Below are 20091 nucleotides of genomic sequence, written 5' to 3'. Positions count from 1 at the left end.
TCATTCACAATTGCTTTGAATTGCTAATGCTATTTAAATTTTGCTACCCAGGCACAAAAGGAATATATCTACTTTTGAAGCATTTAGCACTCTCCGTAATTATGCAATAACTCTGCATTTGAAATTCAACAGGATGGGATTATTTTAAAGAACGAGAGGCCCTTGAGTTGATGTGTGTGTGTGTGTGTGTGTGTGTGTAATGCAAAGTGATTTTAAATCTTTCCGTTGCGGAGGTTAAGAAAATTCCATCAGATATCAACTGAGCGCTGCGATGTTAGCACTAAGGGGGGGGGGGGATTTAATTTGCTTGATTGTTCTTTGCTTAATGTTATCTGCCGTTTTTAAAAGAAATATAGGCTATTTCTGCACTGAGCCTTGGACGCCTTTTAAATATCAAGATTGATACTTCGGGGTGAGGAGAGGGGGGCTGTGTTCACCAGTAACACGCAGTAATGGATTTTGTCCAAGGCCACCAACTACTTACGAGCTCAGCCAGCCCCCAGAGACCCTTTCAGAGCTTTACGTGGGAGAAGAAATAAACATCAGAGCAATGTTCTTTTTCAGAACTTCTTCCGAAAACACGCACCAAGCGAAACGGGACCCCACGGAATAAGCGCAGAGGTTATGGACACTTACGTCAAAAGCTGTGGTAAGTGATAATAATAATAATAATAAATTTTATTTATATCCCGCCCTCCCCAGCCGAAGCTGGGCTCAGGGCAGCTAACAACAATCAAAATAGTCCAACATTCTAAAACATTCATTATAAAATTAATTAAATCAAATTAAAATCAAATTAATGGCAACCATCAAGCAAAATTTTGTGCAGATTGCCAGAGGAGGGGGTCAGGCTGTGCCCTGACAAAAGGCCTGGTGGAACAGCTCTGTCTTGCAGGCCCTGCAGAAGGATGTCAGGTCCTGCAGGGCCCTAGTCTCTTGTGACAGAGCGTTCCACCAGATTGGAGCCGCGGCCGAGAAAGCCCTGGCTCTAGTTGAGGCCAACCTAACCTCTCTGTGGCCTGGGATCTTTAGGGTGTTTTTATTTGCAGACCGTAAATTTCTCTGTGGGACATACCAGGAGAGGCAGTCCCGTAGGTACGAGGGTCCTAGGCCATATAGGGCTTTAAAGGTTAAAACCAGCACCTTAAACCTGATCCTGTACTCCACCGGGAGCCAGTGCAGCTGGTATAATACCGGATGGATATGATCTTGCAGCGAAGACCCCATAAGGAGTCTCGCCGCGGCATTCTGCACCCGCTGGAGTTTCTGGGTCAGTCTCAAGGGCAGCCCCACGTAGAGCGAGTTACAATAATCCAGTCTGGAGGTGACCGTCGCGTGGATCACAGTGGCTAGGTCAGGGCGAGAGAGATAAGGAGCCAACTGCTTAGCTTGGTGGAGATGAAAAAATGCCGCCTTTGTTATAGCTGTAATCTGCGCCTCCATAGAGAGGGAGGTATCGAAGATTACACCCAAACTCTTAACGGACGATGCTGGCACTAATTGCACCCCCGCAAGAGATGGGAGTTGCCCCCTCAATCCCATATCGCTCCGTCCCAGCCAGAGGACCTCTGTCTTCGAAGGATTTAACTTCAACCGGCTCCCACGAAACCATCCAGCCACAGCTTCCAGACATCTGGTCTCCTGATGGCAGGAGATTAGGAGGGCACAGATTGTATTAAAGCAGGGCAATGGCTGCGGATCAGTGGCAGAGTGTCTGCCTTGCAAGCAGTCCCTGGGCTGGGAGAGACTCCTGCCTGTAACTCTGAAACTCTGGAGAGCTGCTGTCAGTCAGTGTAGGCAACACTGAGTTTGACAGAGCACATTCAAACTTGGTGCAAGGTAAAATCTGTTATGGTCAAATAGGCTCAGGATTTCAGTTGTAACATCCCAATGGAGGATGTCAGCATGAAGCTCACCGCAGGTTACACTCTGAGGGAAAATGTTACGAAGATGCAATACCGTTGGTATTTGACACCACTAAAATTATCTAAAATGTCTAAGAACATTCCAGGTAAGTGTTGGAGATGTGCAGAAGGGGAAGGCTCAATGTTATACATGTGGTGGACATGCAAGAAAATTAAGGTATTTTGGGATGTAATCTACAATGAACTTAAAAGAATGTTTAGGGGTGTGTGTGTGTGTGTGTGTATATATGCCAGAGGCTTTCCTCTTGGGCATTCTAGGCCATGACATACCAAAAAATCATAGCTGTCAACTTTTCCCTTTTCTTGCAAGGAATCCTATTTGGAATAAGGGAATTTCCCTTAAAAAAAGGAAAACGTTGACAGCTATGCAAAAAATGCAAGGGAAATATTCTTGTATGCCACGGTGGCTGCAAGAATATTGATAGCTTTGAACTGGAAGGGTGAGAAATTGCCAACAAAGCTGGATTGGCAGAATAAATTGTTGGAATATACTGAGTGGGCAAAATTAACAGAAAATCTGAGAGATCGCGCTGAACAAACTTTTATTAGGAATTGGGGCATGTTTAAAAAGTATCTCAAGGATTATTGTAATAGCATGAAGTCTGTGGCAGCTCTTGAATAACTTCTGTGATATATTGGATGAGTTTTAGAAAACATAATATTTAGGAAATCTAACAAAAGAAAACTGAAATAAATAGTGTAATAGGCAGAACAATGTTTAGAAGCATGAGGGATTGACGGGAAGTCATTGGAATCCTAAGAAGAACATGATACAATGTAACAAACACTTTTTTTCTATGGATAATTTTGTTATATGTTACTTTTTTCTAATTTCAATAAAGCATTTTGAAAAGCAAAAACAAACAAACAAACTGGGTGCAAGGCAGCTTCCTGTATTCCTAGCAAAGTCAGAGAACTAACTAAAGATCAGTGGTGTTATTTATTAGCAAGGGCAAAGAACAATGCCTCTCTCCATATGAACCTACCCGAACTCTGAGATCAACATCTGAGGCCCTTCTTCGTGTGCCTCCTCCTCAAGAGGTCCGGAGGGTAGCAACACAAAAACAGGGCCTTTTCTGCAGTGGCTCCCCATCTGTGGAATGCTCTCCCCAGAGAGGATCGCCTAGCGCCTTCACTATGCACCTTTAAGGGCCGGACGAAAACATTCCTCTTCAAACAGGCCTTTGGCAGATGAACATCCAATGCTCTTTTAAATGTGTGGTGTTGAGGGGGTTATCAGCTTGTTTCTGTTCTTGCTTTTAAAGCATATTTTGTATTTTTTTAGCTTGTATTTTTATGCTGTAAGCCTCCCAGAGCTCTATGGGCAAAAGGTAGTATACAGATTTCATTGAACGAAACAAATTGATTATATTGTACATTTTGTGTAATATTGCGTGGTCTGCGTTCTCGTTTTGCAGGTTTTTTATGTTGTCCCCTGTGATCTTCGGAACACAAATATTATAAATAGATAAACAAATAAATGAATAAGTCCCTCAGTGGCCAAACAGATACCTATGGGAAGGCCAGAAGCAGGAACTGGATGTGACAGCCCTCTCCACATTTTTCTCCCCAGCAAATGTTATCCAGAGGCATATTGCTTATGATGCTACAGACAGTCAGTATCCATCATGGCTAGAAACCTTTGATATTCTTATCGTCCGCAGAAGTTTATTTTAAAAACCCTTTGAAAACCACCCAGTGTGGTAACCATCACTGCATCTTCCGGAAGCGAATTCTGTGACTTAACTGCAGAGAAGACCCTTCCTTTGGTCTATCCCTAAACATACATGGCCATATGTGCCTATTTTGTGGGGGTAACCTCATGTATACACAGCTATTCCTGAAGCCTCTCGTCCTTCCTGTGACAGAAATTCTGGTCAGCTTTCAGAGTCTCGCTCCATAATATTCCCAGTGATCCTGTCTCAGTGTAGGTCTTTCTTTGGGATTTCTGAGAGAGAGAGAGAGAGAGAGAGAGAGAGAGAGAGAGAAAAATTGTGCCAGTTGACAATTATTTCCTTTTTTTTTAATTTCCAGCTGGATATTGTGTAATTACATACATCCTTGGTGTTGGAGACAGACATTTGGACAATCTGTTGCTAACAAAAACAGGTAACTACTTCTTCTTCTACTACTTATTATTATTGTTATTGTCATTTGTTGTTGTCATTTGTTGTTGCTGTTTTTACTGTTATTATTATTATTGCCTTTGTGAGGCTTGCATCTTGCTGCAAAATCATTTTCTGCTTTCCACTTAAAGGAAGGGGGTGTGAGACTCGGTAAGTTCCTTCCCCGGCATAATTGTAATAATTTTCAGTGTCATTACATCTGCCATGAGAAGAACAGCTAAGAGTGGTGTACAGATCAAATTAACCGGGCCTGCAGGCTTAACAATCTAATCGTCTATAAAACTGAATTATATTTTACCTGTTGCATATTTGGCTCAGGGAAAAAGGAAATTTGAGAACTATTTCCATAGTGCTTTTCCGTAACTAGAATGCTTTTGAAACATTCTTGACTCGTGAAATGTTGAAGGAGTCAGATCTACTTTTTTGTTCCCCCCCCAAAAAAAATATTAATTTTATAACACAACTAAACAATACAAACAAGTTCTTGTCTTATCCTTATTTTATCTAAACATTGTTAGGTGAGCTTCCCCAAGTCCCCCCATCTGATTTTCATTTTACCTCAGTTTACATATATAATAATTTGTAACCATTTTTTTTATAACATTTACTTTTACCATAAAAATCTTCACATTTTATCACATAAATACTATTTTAAAATACACTATCTTCTAACCCTACAGCCTATATCCACTTCCAAAGCTATTCTAAGATTTAAATATAAACATATTTTTTCAAATATTCTTTAAACTTCTTCCAATCTTCTTCCACCATCTCTTCTCTCTGGTCTCGGAGTCTCCCAGTCAGTTTGGCAAGTTCCATATAGTCCATCATCTTCATCTGCCATTCTTCAATAGTTGGTAAACCTTGTTTATTCCAATTCTTCGCTAGTAATATTCTCACAGCTGTTGTGGCATACAGAAAAAAGTAACATCCTTTTTGGGGATTTCACCCTCCAGATCTACTTTTTTTAAAAAGGTACCGTATTTTTCGCTCCATAAGATGCATTTTTTTCCTCTTAAAAACTAAGGGGAAATGTCTGTGCGTCTTATGGAGCGAATGTGTGGTCCCTGGGGCTGGGGGGGGCCCCCAGGCTTCCCCCGCCAGCCCTGCAAGCTCCAGGAGCAGACACAAGGCTGCATGCAACCTTGCCTCCGCTCCCTGGCCTGTTCTGGGGGCTGGGGTCAGGAGAAGCTCGCGCTCCCCCAGCCCCGGGAGCGGAGGGAAGGCTGTGCGCAACCTTGCCGCCACTCCCGGACCTGTTCTGGGGGCTGGGGTCGGGGGAAGCTCGGGCTTCCCCTGCTCCAGCCCCGCGGCTAAAAACAAAGCCAAGACAGCAAACCCGGGCTTTCTCTGACAGCCCCAGAAGCCTGTCTGCTGCTCTTTGGGACTGGGGGGGGGGGAATAAGATTTTTTTTCTAACCCCCCCCTAAAAACTAGGTGCTCCTTATGGACCGGTGCGCCATATGGAGTGAAAAATACAGTAAGTGGGGTGCACAACAATGCACATTCACACTATGAAGAACTCATAAGCCACCTGCTGTCAGCAGCGAGGAGTGTCATAACTAGACACTGGAAAGACCTGTCAGGAATAAACACGGACCACTGGTACCAAACTGTATGAGAAGCAGCCCTACTAAAAAAAACTAACCAACAAATTTGAAACTAACACGGAGACAAACAAAGGAGGGTATCTTTACTCCCGGCATGGCTCCCCTCTCCAACCTCTCTCACCGCCAGCGGAAACGAACAGCTCAATAAAGAACCTATCTGCACAACGCTGACTCAAAAACTCTGCATGTACACTAAGCAAAAGAATGGAGAAATCACAACCCCACCTTCTTTCTCTTCCCCTCTCCCTCCCAACCTCACAGTGTCTCACACTGAATGTCACTGACCTGTAGAAAGGACTCTGTGAATTGAAAACAGAGGTGTATATGTGCCTTTGTGAACTATGAAAATCATTTTAATAAAAATGCGAGAGCCAGAGAGGCAGAGGCAGAGAGAGGCAGGGTGGGAGGAAGTAACCAGAGAAAGGAAATACAGAATTTACCTTTCTGATCCCCTCACACCTTGCCATATGCTGGAGCTGAGTTTTAAGGGTTGAAGCATACCATGAAAGCAGAAACAAGCAGTCTTCTGTTCCTCATGCTCTTGTCACCTCTGTTACCCACCACCAACACACACCCTAAAATTATGCACCGTGTAGAGAAAGGTTTTGTATCCCATTCTCTTAACTCCAGGGACAGGGGTGGCGCTGTGGGTTAAACCACAGAGCCTAGGACTTGCTGATCAGGTCAGCGGTTTGGATCCCCGCAACGGGGTGATCTCCCGTTGCTCGGTCCCTGTTCCTGCCAACCTAACAGTTGGAAAGCACGTCAAAGTGCAAGTAGATAAATAGGTACCACTCCAGCGAGAAGGTAAACGCTTGTGCTGCTCTGCTTCGCCAGAGGTGGCTTAGTCATGCTGGCCACATGACCCGGAAGCTGTATGCCGGCTCCCTCGGCCTGAAAGTGAGATGAGCGCCGCAACCCCAGAGTCGGCCACCACTGGACCTAATGGTCAGGGGTCCCTTTACCTTTATCTCTTAACTCCGGAACACATGAATGTCCAGTGAAGCTGAATGTTGGGAGATTCAGGGCAGGTGGCAGAAGGTACTTCTTCACACAGTGTGTAGTTTAAACTATGGAACTCACTTCCTCAGAAGGCAGTGATGGCTTTAAAAAGGATTGGACCTGATTCATGGAGGAGGAGATGGCTATGGGTGGCTACCCACAATCGCAACAATGCTTCTGAATACCAGTTCCTGGAAACCACAAGTTCCCTTGTGCTCAGCTCCTGCTTGCAGGTTTCCTTGTTGGCCATGGTAAAACCAGGATAGTGGACCAAATGGGCATGATCCAGCGGACTCTTCATATATTCTTAAGTTCACTGTATAAAACCTCTCAGGTTCAGAACTGGCCAGGCAAAGAAATACTGTCAATATATTGGAATATTTAGAATTTAAAAGCGACAAACAGGTAGCATTAATGTTAATTGATGCAGAAAAAGCATTCGACAACATCTCCTGGTGCTTCATGAAAAAGCAAAGCCCTTTGACACTGTTACAGCACAGAAGGAGGAAGATTTCAGAAAAGGGGGGAAGTATCGTTCCCTTCCCACTCTTGAGATCTCGTCTGTAAGACTCCTGTTCCCTTAAAAACAGAACTCTTAAGAGCCGAAGATATGCTACAATATGGCCCCACCTGCACCTCATATCAAGAGCAGTATCAAACCACTTTACACAAATATGGTTTCCCTCAAAGAATCCTGGGAACTGTAGCTTAAGGGTGCTGAGAGTTGCTAGGAAGCCCCTGTTGCCCTCCCGCAACCCCTGGGAAGAGGGGTTGATTGTTAAACCTCAGGACTTTTAAAGTGGTAAAATACTGCATTAAATGTACTGTATAGTACAGGTATCTGTACTATACTATGCTGTGTAGACAGCATCTTAAAAAGTAGAGACATCACCTTGCCAACAAAGGTCCATATAGTAAAAGCTATGGTTTTCCAAGTAGTGATGTATGGAAGTGAGTGCTGGACCATAAAGAAGGCTGATTGCCGAAGAATTGATGCTTTTGAATTATGGTGCTGGAGGAGACTCTTGAGAGTCCCATGGACTGCAAGAAGATCAAACCTCTCCATTCTGAAGGAAATCAGCCCTGAGTGCTCACTGGAAGGACAGATGCTGAAGCTGAGGCTCCAATACTTTGGCCACCTCATGAGAAGAGAAGACTCCCTGGAAATGACCCTGATGTTGGGAAAGATGGAGGGCACAAGGAGAAGGGGACGACAGAGGACGAGATGGTTGGACAGTGTTCTCGAAGCTACCAGCATGAGTTTGACCAAACTGCGGGAGGCAGTGGAAGACAGGAGTGCCTGGCGTGCTCTGGTCCATGGGGTCATGAAGAGTCAGACACGACTAAACGACTAAACAACAACAACAACATAGTACAGGTGGGATCTTGCTGTGCGTGTAATATCAATTCACGTAAATAGGAAGTGGAAAAGCTGGTCATAACCATTGTCAAATGCTTACAAGGACAACACTGGCAAGCCCACTTAAACTGCTAAGATGAAAAAGAAGAAGTAAGAAAACCAAACCTCACAAAATAAAGTAAAGCTGGTATCATTTCCAAAACTCCTAATTTGTTCCTTATAAAATAATGTAGCTAATTGGTATTTGGCGGACCCTTTTATATATACAAGCTATCACAAAAGCAATTTCAAGATCTGTTAATTATATGCCTTTGTGGTGGGTTTTTTATTATTATTTTGTAAAGGCCTTCGACAGATTTAGTAGCTATTATACACTCAACTGCATTCCAAATACAGTGTGTATTTAAAAACATTTATTAGTACTAGTTAATTAGATTGATATTGGCCATAATCACATTCGTACTCAACAAAGAGATTCTTTCCTTTCCGCCGGATCTTCAATTATGGTATTAATCAGACCTTAATGCAGCTGAATTCTCTGTCCTATAAATGGAGCGCTTCCTTCAGAATCCCAACATTTAAAAGTCTGATGCTAGAGTTGTGGCCCAAACTGATAGATAAGAAGAACCTTCTGGGTCAAACCAATCGCCCATCTAGTCAGTCAGTCACATAGCCAAAGGCTGCCTCAATGTACACAGAATCACTCAACAATTAAAAGAAAATATACTGGATTGATACAAAAAACTTAAAACATTTATATTATCAAGACATTACCTACTCTAAACAGAGCTATAAAAGTACCTTAATATACAAGTTAAGACATTAAACAATAAAATTTATAAGCTAAAATTATCACATGGCCACTAATATATTAAAAATAATGTTAATTAATACAATGTGCAATTATATTTGGAGTTAGGTGATAAAGATAGAATATAGTTTGATGTAGATAGGGTCAGATAAATTCATCTCCTTTACATTTGGTGGCTACCTTGGCTATATAATTTGCTCTAATTTTCCTAGTGGCAGTTGCAAAGAGTGCTACACGCCAGGTCACATACTTATCTGTGTCTGGGAGAAGATATAAAATCATGTCAGAGGGGTTCTGGCCAGGGGACCTTCTCATTATAGGTGCTAAAAATCTTTCTCTTGCTTCACTATATAAGGGGCAGCGCAAGATATAATGCCTAAGGTCCTCTACTTCAGGACATTCCCTAATGCAAACACGTTTGCTTGTTGGTCTGCCTCTGTGTCTCCCATCTCTATAGGCAGAGTTTATTGTATTTAATCGTAACTCTGTAAAAGCTTTCTAATGTTGTACAAAAGTCAGTTCATTAACATAAGTTGTGTGTTCGTAAGCCTCTCTAAGTTTAAAATATAATGGGGCCCATGTACACAGAGTTTAGATCATTTTTAGTTGCCACTGCCCTTATGGTTCATTTAAAGATATTTTTCTGGGAATATAAGGGAAGTTCTTTGATCTCGGTCGCTGAGAGGTCATATTTGCCCATCAGTTGGGCAGCTTGATGTACCCAGTTTTTAAGGAAAACCATCAAGCGTAGGACCTTCGCACAAGAGCAGTCCTCTCTCCTGTGGTCTCCAGCAGCTGGCCTTTGGAAGCATTTCTGCCTCCAAGCATTGAGGCAGAGCGTAGCCATTTTGGCCAGTACGCTATTTGTGTGCCAAAGTAGATCCCATCCCAAGGGTGCACAGATAAGCATTCTCAATGGCAGCAAATTTCTCCCAAAAAAGTTCCGAAGCCTGAGGTTGTGCTGCTCTTCTGCTTCTAAATTTAAAGACAGTAGCTGGGGGGGGGGGGGTGACTGAATTTACATCCCTGTGGGACAGGAGAACATTGGGCATTTCACCTGACTTTCAAATTAGTGATGGGCAGCTCCCCTCCCAACCTGCAGGAGAAATAGTAGTAGTAGTAGTAGTAGTAGTAGTAGTAGTAGTAGTAGTAATATTATTTTCCCAATTCAGAAAACCGGGCTCAAAGCGGCTAACAACAAATTTAAAACACTTAATTGATGCAACAAAAAACAGCCCAAAATACAGTATAGAATGTGAATAACAATACAGTGGTGCCCCGCAAGACAGAAAACTCGCTAGACGAAAGAGTTTTCCGTTTTGGAGGTGCTTCGCAAAACGAATTTCCTATGGGCTTGCTTCGCAAGACGACAATGTCTTGCGAGTTCCTGCTGTTTTTCCCCCCTCCCCCCTTTTTCTAAGCCGCTAAGCCGCTTATCAGCTGATCCGATCAGCAGATAAGCCGCTAATAGCGCTAATCCGCTAATCCTTCAATGGGCTTGCTTTGCAAGACGAAAAAACCGCTAGACGAAGAGAATCACAGAACGGATTCTTTTCGTCTTGCGAGGCACCACTGTAAATTCAGAATTCAAAAATCAATTTAGGGGGGAAATCCATCCAATAAAGATTAGTTGATCACCAGGGCTAGCTGGCTAAGTTAGTCCTATTTGGGCCAGCGAGGAGGCCAGGGGAGAATTAGCTGTGGGGTCTCAGAGCGGGTGATCTTCATAAAAAGGGGAGGGGGAGGGAAGGAAGGGGAATAAAAGATTAAGCTAAGTTCAAATTGAAAGCCAGGCGGAATAGCTCTGTCTTACAGGCCCTGCGGAAGGAAGTTAAATCCTGCAGGGCCCTGGTCTCATGGGACAGAGCACTTGTTTGTCTGGATGAAGGATGGAGAACGGTGTTTCAGAGAAGCTGGCCTGTTGTTGTTGGCATCTGTCTGTCTCGAGAGATGATAGAATGGACCTACTGGGGTGAAGTCACACCTCACTGCAGTGACCGCCCCGGGACACAAGCCTGGGCAGAGTGTATGGAGATCCTGGGCTGCCCAAATGACAAAACCCCCATCCTGGCCTCACTGATATGGCCCAAAGGAAAGCTGAGCTGGTTTGTCACCAGCTTGGCTGCAGGAGTTCCTGGAAGGAGACATACAAGGAGCCAACCAACCGTCTTAGGGACTGTGATGCGGGTGGTGCTGTGGTCTAAACCACTGAGCCTCTTGGGCTTGCCAATCAGAAGGTTGGTGGTTCGAATCCCCACGATGAGCTCCCGTTGCTCTGTCCCAGCTCCTGCCAACCTGGCAGTTCGGAAGCACACCAGTGTAAGTAGATAAATAGGTACCGTTGTGGTGGGAAAGTAAACAGCATTTCCATGCGCTCTGGCTTCCGTCATGGTGTTCCATTGTGCCAGAAGTGGTTTAGTCATACTGGCCACATGACTCGGAAAGCTGTCTGTGGACAAACACCTGCTCCCTTGACCTGAAAGTGAGATGAACGCCACAACCCCATAGTTGCCTTTGACTGGACTTAACCATCCAGGGGTCCTTTACCTTTACCTTTTTTACTTAAGGACTCCACTCTAGATTTGTGTAGGGTTTACTCCTTAGTGTTTTCTTCTCCTGAAGATATCCTAAAAGGCAGAGGAAGTTTAGGATCAGAGTTTTCCTTCTCCTAGATGGGCTGCCTTCCCAGGTGGACAAACCCCATCTGCTTCTCACTTCCCTCTACAGCACGTGCAGAAACCACCTTCTTGACCATTGGACCCACTATTGGTCTGCTCAATCTGCCAGAGTCTGTGTCTTTGCATGCAGGGGAAGTCCACAAGTCACGAAGTATTCAAGTCCCATTGGCTACCCTCACCTGGTTTAACTGGGCAGTCGAAGGATGGCGACAGCTTCTAGGAACCACAGGTGAAAGCTGCGAGCTACTCCCTGCCACAGTACATGGTACTAGATCAGTGTTTCTTAGACTGGGGTCTCCAGCTGTTGTTGGACTACAACTCCCATCATCCCTAGCTAGCAGGAGCATGGGTCAGGGATGATGGGAGTTGTAGTCCAAAAACCGCTGGAGACCCAACTTTGAGAAACACTGTACCGGACTGATACAAAGCAGTTCTCCATGTTCCTATGATGATCACTGTATATTTTGCATAGCAAATTACTACACACACATCCATATACATCCCATCCTGTTTCGTGTTTTGTTTTTTGCACTGGGAAGCCCCAAAGAGTACAGTAGGGGGCAGTGCATGAACATGATAAATCTGAAGAAAATTCTCTTTTTTTACTGATTACTGAGGAGCAGTTGTGTTGGCCTGTAGCAGTAAACAGAAAGTCAGGGAGCGCAGTGGCTCTGTAAAGCCTCTGGTTTTTTTACAGCACTGGCATATAGATTCTGTCAGGCAAATCTTGAAAGCTCCTGCTTGCAGAAAGCTTACATCTCTTTTTTTGTGGCATAGAACGAAACATTGTGCTGCAGCCATACCCTTCATGATATCAGGCTGTGATCCAGTGCAATCCCATTGAACACTGTGGGACTTACTTCTGAGTAAACGTGCGTACTGGATCCGCGATGTTGGTTACCGTATTTTTCGCTCCATAAGACGTACCTGACCATAAGACACACCTAGTTTTTAGAGGGGGAATGCAAGAAAAAAAAAATATTTGAAGGGAGCACTGAGTAGAGCCTTGCAGGCTTTTCCCTGACGGCTGCCCTTCTCCCTCCTCGGGGGAAGAGTCCCCAAGAGCGCTCTTGCGGGCTTTTCTGGAGTGTCAACACAAGGGGGCTTGTGAAGAAGGCGCAGCAGAGACTGTACTTTTTGAGAATACTAAGGAAAAACCATCTTCCGCAGAAACTGCTGCTTGCCTTCTATCACTGTGCCATTGAGAGCGTGCTCACTTATGGCTTATGTGTGTGGTACGGAAGCTGTACTACCCAGGACAGGATGGGGTTGTGCAGAGTTGTTAAGGCAGCAGAGAGCATTGTTGGCTGCCCACTCTCCACCTTAGAGCAGATTTATGCCACAAGGTGCCATAGGAAGGCACTGGACATAGTAAAAGATCCATCGCATCCTGGTCACTGTCTCTTCAAGCTCTTGCCGTTGGGACGGAGATACAGGTCGATGAAGACAAGAACGAGTCATCTTAAGAACAGCTTCTTCTCCAGAGCGATCTCGGCCCTGAATGGGAAGCCCGGACTTTGAAAGTCATCTAATCTCCCTTGCTGTATTATATTGTATTGTTTAATTAGTGTTTTTATGGAGCAGTCAAGTAATTTTGTTGTCCCCGAAGGGGGCAATGACAATAAAGATATTCTTATTCTTATTCTTATTCTTCTACGAGGTGGGGGAAGAGACTGAGGGGCTGTCCTCTGTCCCTCCCCCCACCTCCCGCAAAAGCCAGCAAGAGCCCTTTAAAGAGCGTGTGTAGCGTGTGTGCGGCTCTTGGGGACTTTTCCTGCCTGCTTCCCACCTGCATTCGCTCCATATGATGCACACACATTTCCCCTTACTTTTTAGGAGGGAAAAAGTGTGTCTTATGGAGTAAAAAATATGGTAACTAAAAGTCAACTCACAGTCCTATAACTACTCCCCAAGCCGCTGTAGAGCCGCTCAGATATTATTCCAAGCCTTGACTTCTCAACAACAACAAAAAATCATTGGTATTTTTTATTTTAGATATTTCCCGTCTTGTATCTTCCTGTTCATTCAAGGAATTCAGGGTAGTTTGTAACGCAACAACTCTGAGGAGTGGATTATCCTGAGAGCTCATGGCTGCCCCAAGGTCACCCAGTGAGATTCAGAGTTGAGTGGTTAATTGAACTCTAGGGTCTGCCCAGTCCAAGTCGAGCATTCTTTTCACTGCAACAATCTAGAGATGCATTTTCTTCTCTCCCTGGTGCAGCGATTTCTCTAAAAGTTTGAGCTGGGGAGTCCTTAGCTTAAATTAGCCTTCTGTGGAAGTCCAAGAGATCTAGCCTCAGACCCCACAGCCAACTTGGTTGTATTAGGTCCGTGTATTAGGAGTCATAGTGCAAAACACTTGGAGGTCACCAAGTTGACGAAGGCTGGCTTAGATCTTGATTCATCCATGCATTCACTAGGTAAGCCAGTGTTTTGTCTGTGGGCCTCAGTCCTTCTGTCTGCAATATGGGGAGAACGTTCACCTAGTTTGCAGAGTTGTTGAAAGGGGTGCTGAGACGATGCACGTGAAATGCTTTGCACATCTTAAAAGGGAGATGATGGGTATTATGTAGAAATAGGATGCCTGATACTACTATTTGCAGAACCACTTTCACAACTGAACTGACGTAGACATGAACCTCTGTGTGTGTTACATGTCTGTTCTCCTGAAAATGCTACAAAGCAGGGACCTCTTATATGTTAGATCTCTGCATTTATTTATCTATCTATCTATAAGTCAGGTTTGTTTGTTTTTTTAATTTCACCCTCAAGGTGGGGATCAGTACCACCAAAGCATGTATATATGCGGTTCAGAGAGTTAGCATGGCATTGGAGTTTACGGCGAAAGAGTTGATAGAGAATATACTGTGCATGCACAATGCCCAAATTTCAATCCCCAGCACCTGCAATATAATAATAATAATAATAATAATAATAATAATAATAATAATAATAATAATAATAAATTTATACCCCACCCATCTGGCTAGGTTTCCCCAGCCACTCTGGGTGGCTCCCAACAGAATATTAAAAACACGATAAAACATCAAACATTAAAAAATTCTCTAAACAGGGCTGCTTTCAGATGTCTTCTAAAAGCCAGATAGTTGTTTGTTTTCTTGACATCTGATGGGAGGGCGTTCCACAGGCCACTACCGAGAGAGCCCTCTGCCTGGTTCCCTGTAACCTCACATCTCGCACTAAGGGAACCGCCAGAAGGTCCTTGGAGCTGGACCTCAGTGTCCAGGCAGAACGATGGGGCTGGAGATGCTTCTTCAGGTATACTGGGCTGAGGCTGTTAAGGGCTTTAAAGGTCAGCACCAACACTTTGAATTGTGCTCGGAAACGTACTGGGAGCCAATGCAGGTCTTTCAAGACTGGTGTTATGTGGTCTTGGTGGCCGCTCCCAGTCACCAGTCTAGCTGCTGCATTCTGGATTAATTGTAGTTTCCGGGTCACCTTCAAAGGTAGCCCCACGTAGAACATGTTGCAGTAATCCAAGCGGGAGATGACCAGAGCCTGCACCACTCTGGCAAGACAGTCCCCGGGCAGGGAGGGTCTCAGCCTGCATACCAGAGAAATTCATAGATGTGATGACTGTGCTCTGGCTCCACAGACAGAGGCAGAAATGTTTCTGAATACCAGTTGCGGGAAGCTACAGGATGGGAGAGTGCTTCCCTATATTTCGGCCAATTGGCCTACATGTTAAGCCTTTTTACAGCTTTTGCTTCCATCGGTGATAGCCACCTTGGGGTTTTATTTTCCAACAAATCCTTATATCTCATCCAAACATTAAACAAAGCTTTCCTTACAATATGGTTTTTAAATGCTTTATGTGCTTTAACCTTGTCATACCATAAATATGCATGCCAACCAAATATGTTATTAAAGCCTTCCAAATCTAAAATATCTGTATCCTCAAGAAGTAGCCATTCTTTCAACCAGCAGAAAGCTGCTGATTCATAATAAAGCTTTAAGTCTGGCAGGGCAAATCCACCCCTTTCTTTTGCATCAGTCAGTATCTTTAATTTAATTCTAGGCTTCTTGCCCTGCCAGACAAATTTAGAAATATCTTTCTGCCACTTCTTGAAACATTCCATCTTGTCCACAACTTGCAATGTTTGAAACAAAAACAACATCCTAGGCAATACATTCATTTTATCACAGCAATACGACCCAACAATGAAAGCTTCAGATTTGACCATGTTTCAAAGTCCTTTTTAACTTCTGCCCAACATTTCTCATAATTGTCTTTGAATAGATTCACGTTCTTGGCTGTCATATTAATCCCCAAGTATTTTACTTTCTTAACCACAGTTAACCCAGTTTCATTCTGAAACCTCTCCTTTTCAATAGCTGTTAAATTTTTCTCCAATACCTTAGTTTTCAGTTTATTCAATTTAAACGCTGCAACCGTGCTTCTGTGCTCGGATATTGCTTGCACGTTTCCCTCAGGCACCTGGTTGACCACCAGGTGAACAAGATACTATACTTGTAGGACCATTGGCCTGATCCAGCAGGCTCGTCTTAGATTCTTACAATGGTATTTGTTAAGAAATTTGCCAGCTGTAGCTCAGTGGCAGAGCATCAGCCTTGGTTGCAGAAGGTCTTGGGTTCAACTCCTAGCATCTCCAGGGCGGACTGCAGAGTCTCAACCGGTCAGTGTAGATGTTCCTGAGCTTTTCTGTATGAGCTAAAAATGCTGCCATAAGTCTTTGGATTAAATTCACTCAACCAAGATTATTACAGTGGTACCTCGGGTTACAGACGCTTCAGCTTACAGACTCTGCTAACCCAGAAATAGTACCTCGGGTTAAGAACTTTGCTTCAGGATGAGAACAGAAATTGTGCTCCGGCGGCGTGGCTGTATCTCAATTCCTGCTCACAAGACTCCAACTGTATTGTTGTTGCTTTACTTCTAAACCAAATTTTCCATTGCAAAAAAAGAAGATGAAGCCTTGAGGTCCCATTGCTTGCCATTAAATTCACTCAGCCAAGATTATTACAGTACAGTGGTACCTCTGGTTAAGAACTTAATTCGTTCTGGAGGTCCGTTCTTAACCTGAAACTGTTCTTAACCTGAGGTATCACTTTAGCTAATGGGACATCCCTCCTCTGCCGCGCGATTTCTGTTCTCATCCTGAAGCAAAGTTCTTAACCCGAGGTACTATTTCTGGGTTAGCGGAGTCTGTAACCTGAAGCGTCTGTAACCTGAAGTGTCTGTAACCTGAGGTACCACTGTATTGTTGTGGCTTCTAAACCAAATTTTTCACTGCAAAAAAAAAAAAAAAGACAAAGCCTTGAGTTCCCATTGCTTGCCCACTCTCCGTCTTTATTTTAAGCTGTTTTTCAGGCGTTGTCATGACTGTTGACTCTGACAAATTTGAAATAAGAAATGCTCGTTCTTTGGGAGGAAACAGTTGATTAAACTGACAGAGACAAATAGCTTGGCGGCATTTCTGGTGGCCTTCTTAACCCCTTTCCCTGCAAATATTCATCCGGGGAGACGGCTGAGAGTGAGAGGGGTCAGCAAGGCTCTCATCTTGGGGTATATGAATGGCGGCGGGAGCCCCGCGATATGAAATGCTGATTATTTGCAGTCCTTAACTCAGTGCGGATGTGTCATGCTGTTGTGCTGCTCATGAATATTTCCAAACAGAAGACCAATTCTCCTGGACTGCATGTGTGGACAGACATGCAGGATGACTCGCGGCGGTTAGACTCATGTTTATACCATTTGCTAGTTCTTGGAAGTAGTTTACATAAAATGCAAATATACACATATGCAACAGACACAACTGCGACAAAGCAATGAAATGCAAATGTCTGGATCTACAGTACGGTCGTACCTTGGAAGTCGAATGGAATCTGTTCTGGAAGTCCGTTCGACTTCCAAAACATCCGAAAACCAAAGCACGGCTTCGGATTGGCTGCAGGAAGCTCCTGCAGCCAATCGGAAGCCACAGAAGCCCTGTTGGACATTCAGCTTCCAAAAATAGTTCGCAAAGCGGAACAGTCGCTTGCAGGTTTGCGTTGTTTGGGAGCCAAAACATTCGGGAACTAAGCTGTTTGACTTCCAAGAAAAAGTTGGAGTACAAGGGAAAAAAGCCATTCCGGGGCCTGCAGATCAGGGGGCACAATTCCAATCTACAACTTAGCTTATTCCCTCTTTCCTTATGGCAGATAGGAGCCTATTGTAGGGTGGCACCTTCTTTTCTGCAGCTCCTTAAAATATATTAGTTTAGGAATGCCCGCGGGTGGCGCTGTGGGTTAAACCACAGAGCCTAGGACTTGCTGATCAGAAGATCGGTGGTTCGAATCCCCGTGACGGGGTGAGCTCCCGTTGCTCGGTCCCTGCTCCTGCCAACCTAGCAGTTCGAAAGCACATCAAAGCGCAAGTAGATAAATAGGTACCGCTCCAGTGGAAAGGTAAACGGTGTTTCCGTGCGCTGCTCTGGTTCACCAGAAGCGGCTTAGTCCTGCTGGCCACATGACCCGGAAGCTGTACGCCGGCTCCCTTGGCCAATAAAGCGAGATGAGCGCCGCAACCCCAGAGTCAGTCACGACTGGACCTAATGGTCAGGGGTCCCTTTACCTTTTTATCCTGCCATGGTTGCTTTAGTTGAGATTCCTGCATAGCAGGGGGTTGGACTAGATGACCCTTGATGTATCTTCCAACTCTACGATTCTATGATTCTATCAAGACACCCAGAAGTTACACTTGTTTCATTTATTTTTAGCCAACGTTAGTTCTAATCACCATTTGAATAGTTTCGAATATCTGTTTATTGTCAGTGATTTTTAACATTTCTTCCTATATACATAAAAGGGGAAGGCTGTCGTCACGCTGCAGTTGAGGAACAGCAGGCAGTTAAGCAAACTGTGTGGGTGGCAGGCAGCCCAGACAAGCTGGTTTAACTGGGGGAGGGGGAGGCACTGTGAAACATCTCCTCCCCTCTGTTAAACATGCCTGCAGTGAGGTTTAACAGTGGGATGTGTGCTTCACAGAGTGGTTTGGAAACTGTTGTGTGATACTCTCCCCCTTCTTTTAAAAGGGTTTAGGGATTGAGCAGGGAGGAGAAAGGCTTGGGGCAAGCAGGGGTTTTTTTGGGGGGGGTTATGCTGCTTAGAAATTTTCTTGCAGTCAAGTGGTATATAAATTCTGTTAAATAAATACAAACAAAACAAAAGCATTTGTGCAACATAAGGAACAGTGCAGATATTGTAACCTAAGGTACAGGATTGGGCATGGTGCAAATCTTTATTTTTATTTATGGAATAGAAGGTATAACATGTTCTATTCTGTTTGATGATGGCCTAACAAGCATTTAATGCAATTGCAAGGTACACAAATGGTGTGTGAGGGAGAAAGACAGACAGAGAGAGAAATCTTAATATTTCTTTTTCCAGTTCCTTAATTTTTGCACTCCTCCACCAATCCTTCTTGTTGATCTGACGGCTTTTGAAGTGTGCTACACAGATCTACTGAACTAGCTACATATGTAAATGAAGCTAAGATTAATTAACACCTCTTATTCCCTGTGTACAGAACTGGATGAGAAATGTAATTGCAGCCACAAGACTTATTCTGCTGTCTTTTTTTTTTTAATACATGTATCTCTAGACTCATCATTATGACAGTCTTGAAATAAATGAGTAGAGAGAAGAATCCCTCTAAATGTTCTTAATTAAATAACTAGTGTAACTCTGCAACATAGATCAAAGCCTGCTGATTTTCAAATATTTTTTTCAGATGTATGTGTTATTTTAAGTGGGTAATATGTTTTACTGCTCTTGAGTGGAGGTAACCCAGGAAAATTTGAGATTAGTGTGGCTTAAACATATCTGCCTGTGTGGGGGATTGTGCCTTTTTAAAAATCACACCCATCCTTAAATGGGTCCTATAAAGTAGGTAATAGGGATCCACGCCATTTGCCAGCAGTGTGGAATGTAGCAATGCAAGTTGTTGTTGTTTAGTTCTTCTCATGAGGTGGCCAAAGTATTGGAGCCTCAGCTTCACAATCTGTCCTTCCAGTGAGCACTCAGGGCTGATTTCCTTCAGAATGGATAGGTTTGATCTTCTTGCAGTCCATGGGACTCTCAAGAGCAATGCAAGTAATCAGCAATGCAAGTAATCAGTACCTATTGAACCATGCCTGTTACATCATTGATGTTTGAGCAGCATGGACTCTGGCCCTCCTAGCTGAGGTTTCCCCCACTGCTGAGATCTTTCAACAGAAAATACTCCGCTCGGATTATGGAACCTTATCAGATTTTGATAATTTTCTTTTGTCAACTTCTCCTTTAAATCCATTCATTTTATTGGTATTTTCTTCTCAATGTTTAATTTTATTTAAGCTGCTTAGATGGCATTATTAAGCAGTATATAAACCTTGCTCTCAAAAGTGCTTGTGCATTGCATAGTTAAACTACGGAACTTGGTGGTCACCAAGTTGGATGACTTTAGAAGAGGATCAGACAACTTGATGATGGATAAGACTAGCTACTAGCCAGGATGACTGCTCTGCCTCCACAGTTGAAAGCAATAAGGGTTCTGAATACCAGTTGCCAGAAACTGC

General features: G+C 43.8%; 1 protein-coding gene across 2 annotated transcripts in view; it reads left to right on the top strand.

Annotated features, from left to right (window-relative positions):
* The window catches only part of PIK3C3 (phosphatidylinositol 3-kinase catalytic subunit type 3), a 121947-nt gene that overhangs the window by 51636 nt on the left and 50220 nt on the right, over positions 1-20091 (top strand). For both annotated transcript variants that reach the window (XM_083465822.1, XM_083465821.1), the window contains 2 exons: positions 565-649; positions 3960-4034. In XM_083465822.1, the coding sequence (XP_083321948.1) occupies positions 565-649; positions 3960-4034 (160 nt within the window). The remainder of the gene's footprint in view (positions 1-564; positions 650-3959; positions 4035-20091) is intronic.

Source organism: Podarcis liolepis (assembly GCF_965112155.1).
Source record: "Podarcis liolepis genome assembly, chromosome: 11".
In the NCBI taxonomy this organism is placed as follows: Eukaryota; Metazoa; Chordata; class Lepidosauria; order Squamata; family Lacertidae; genus Podarcis; species Podarcis liolepis.
The sequence above is the reverse complement of the archived record's forward strand: the minus strand, read 5'-3'. Positions and strand labels throughout refer to the sequence as shown.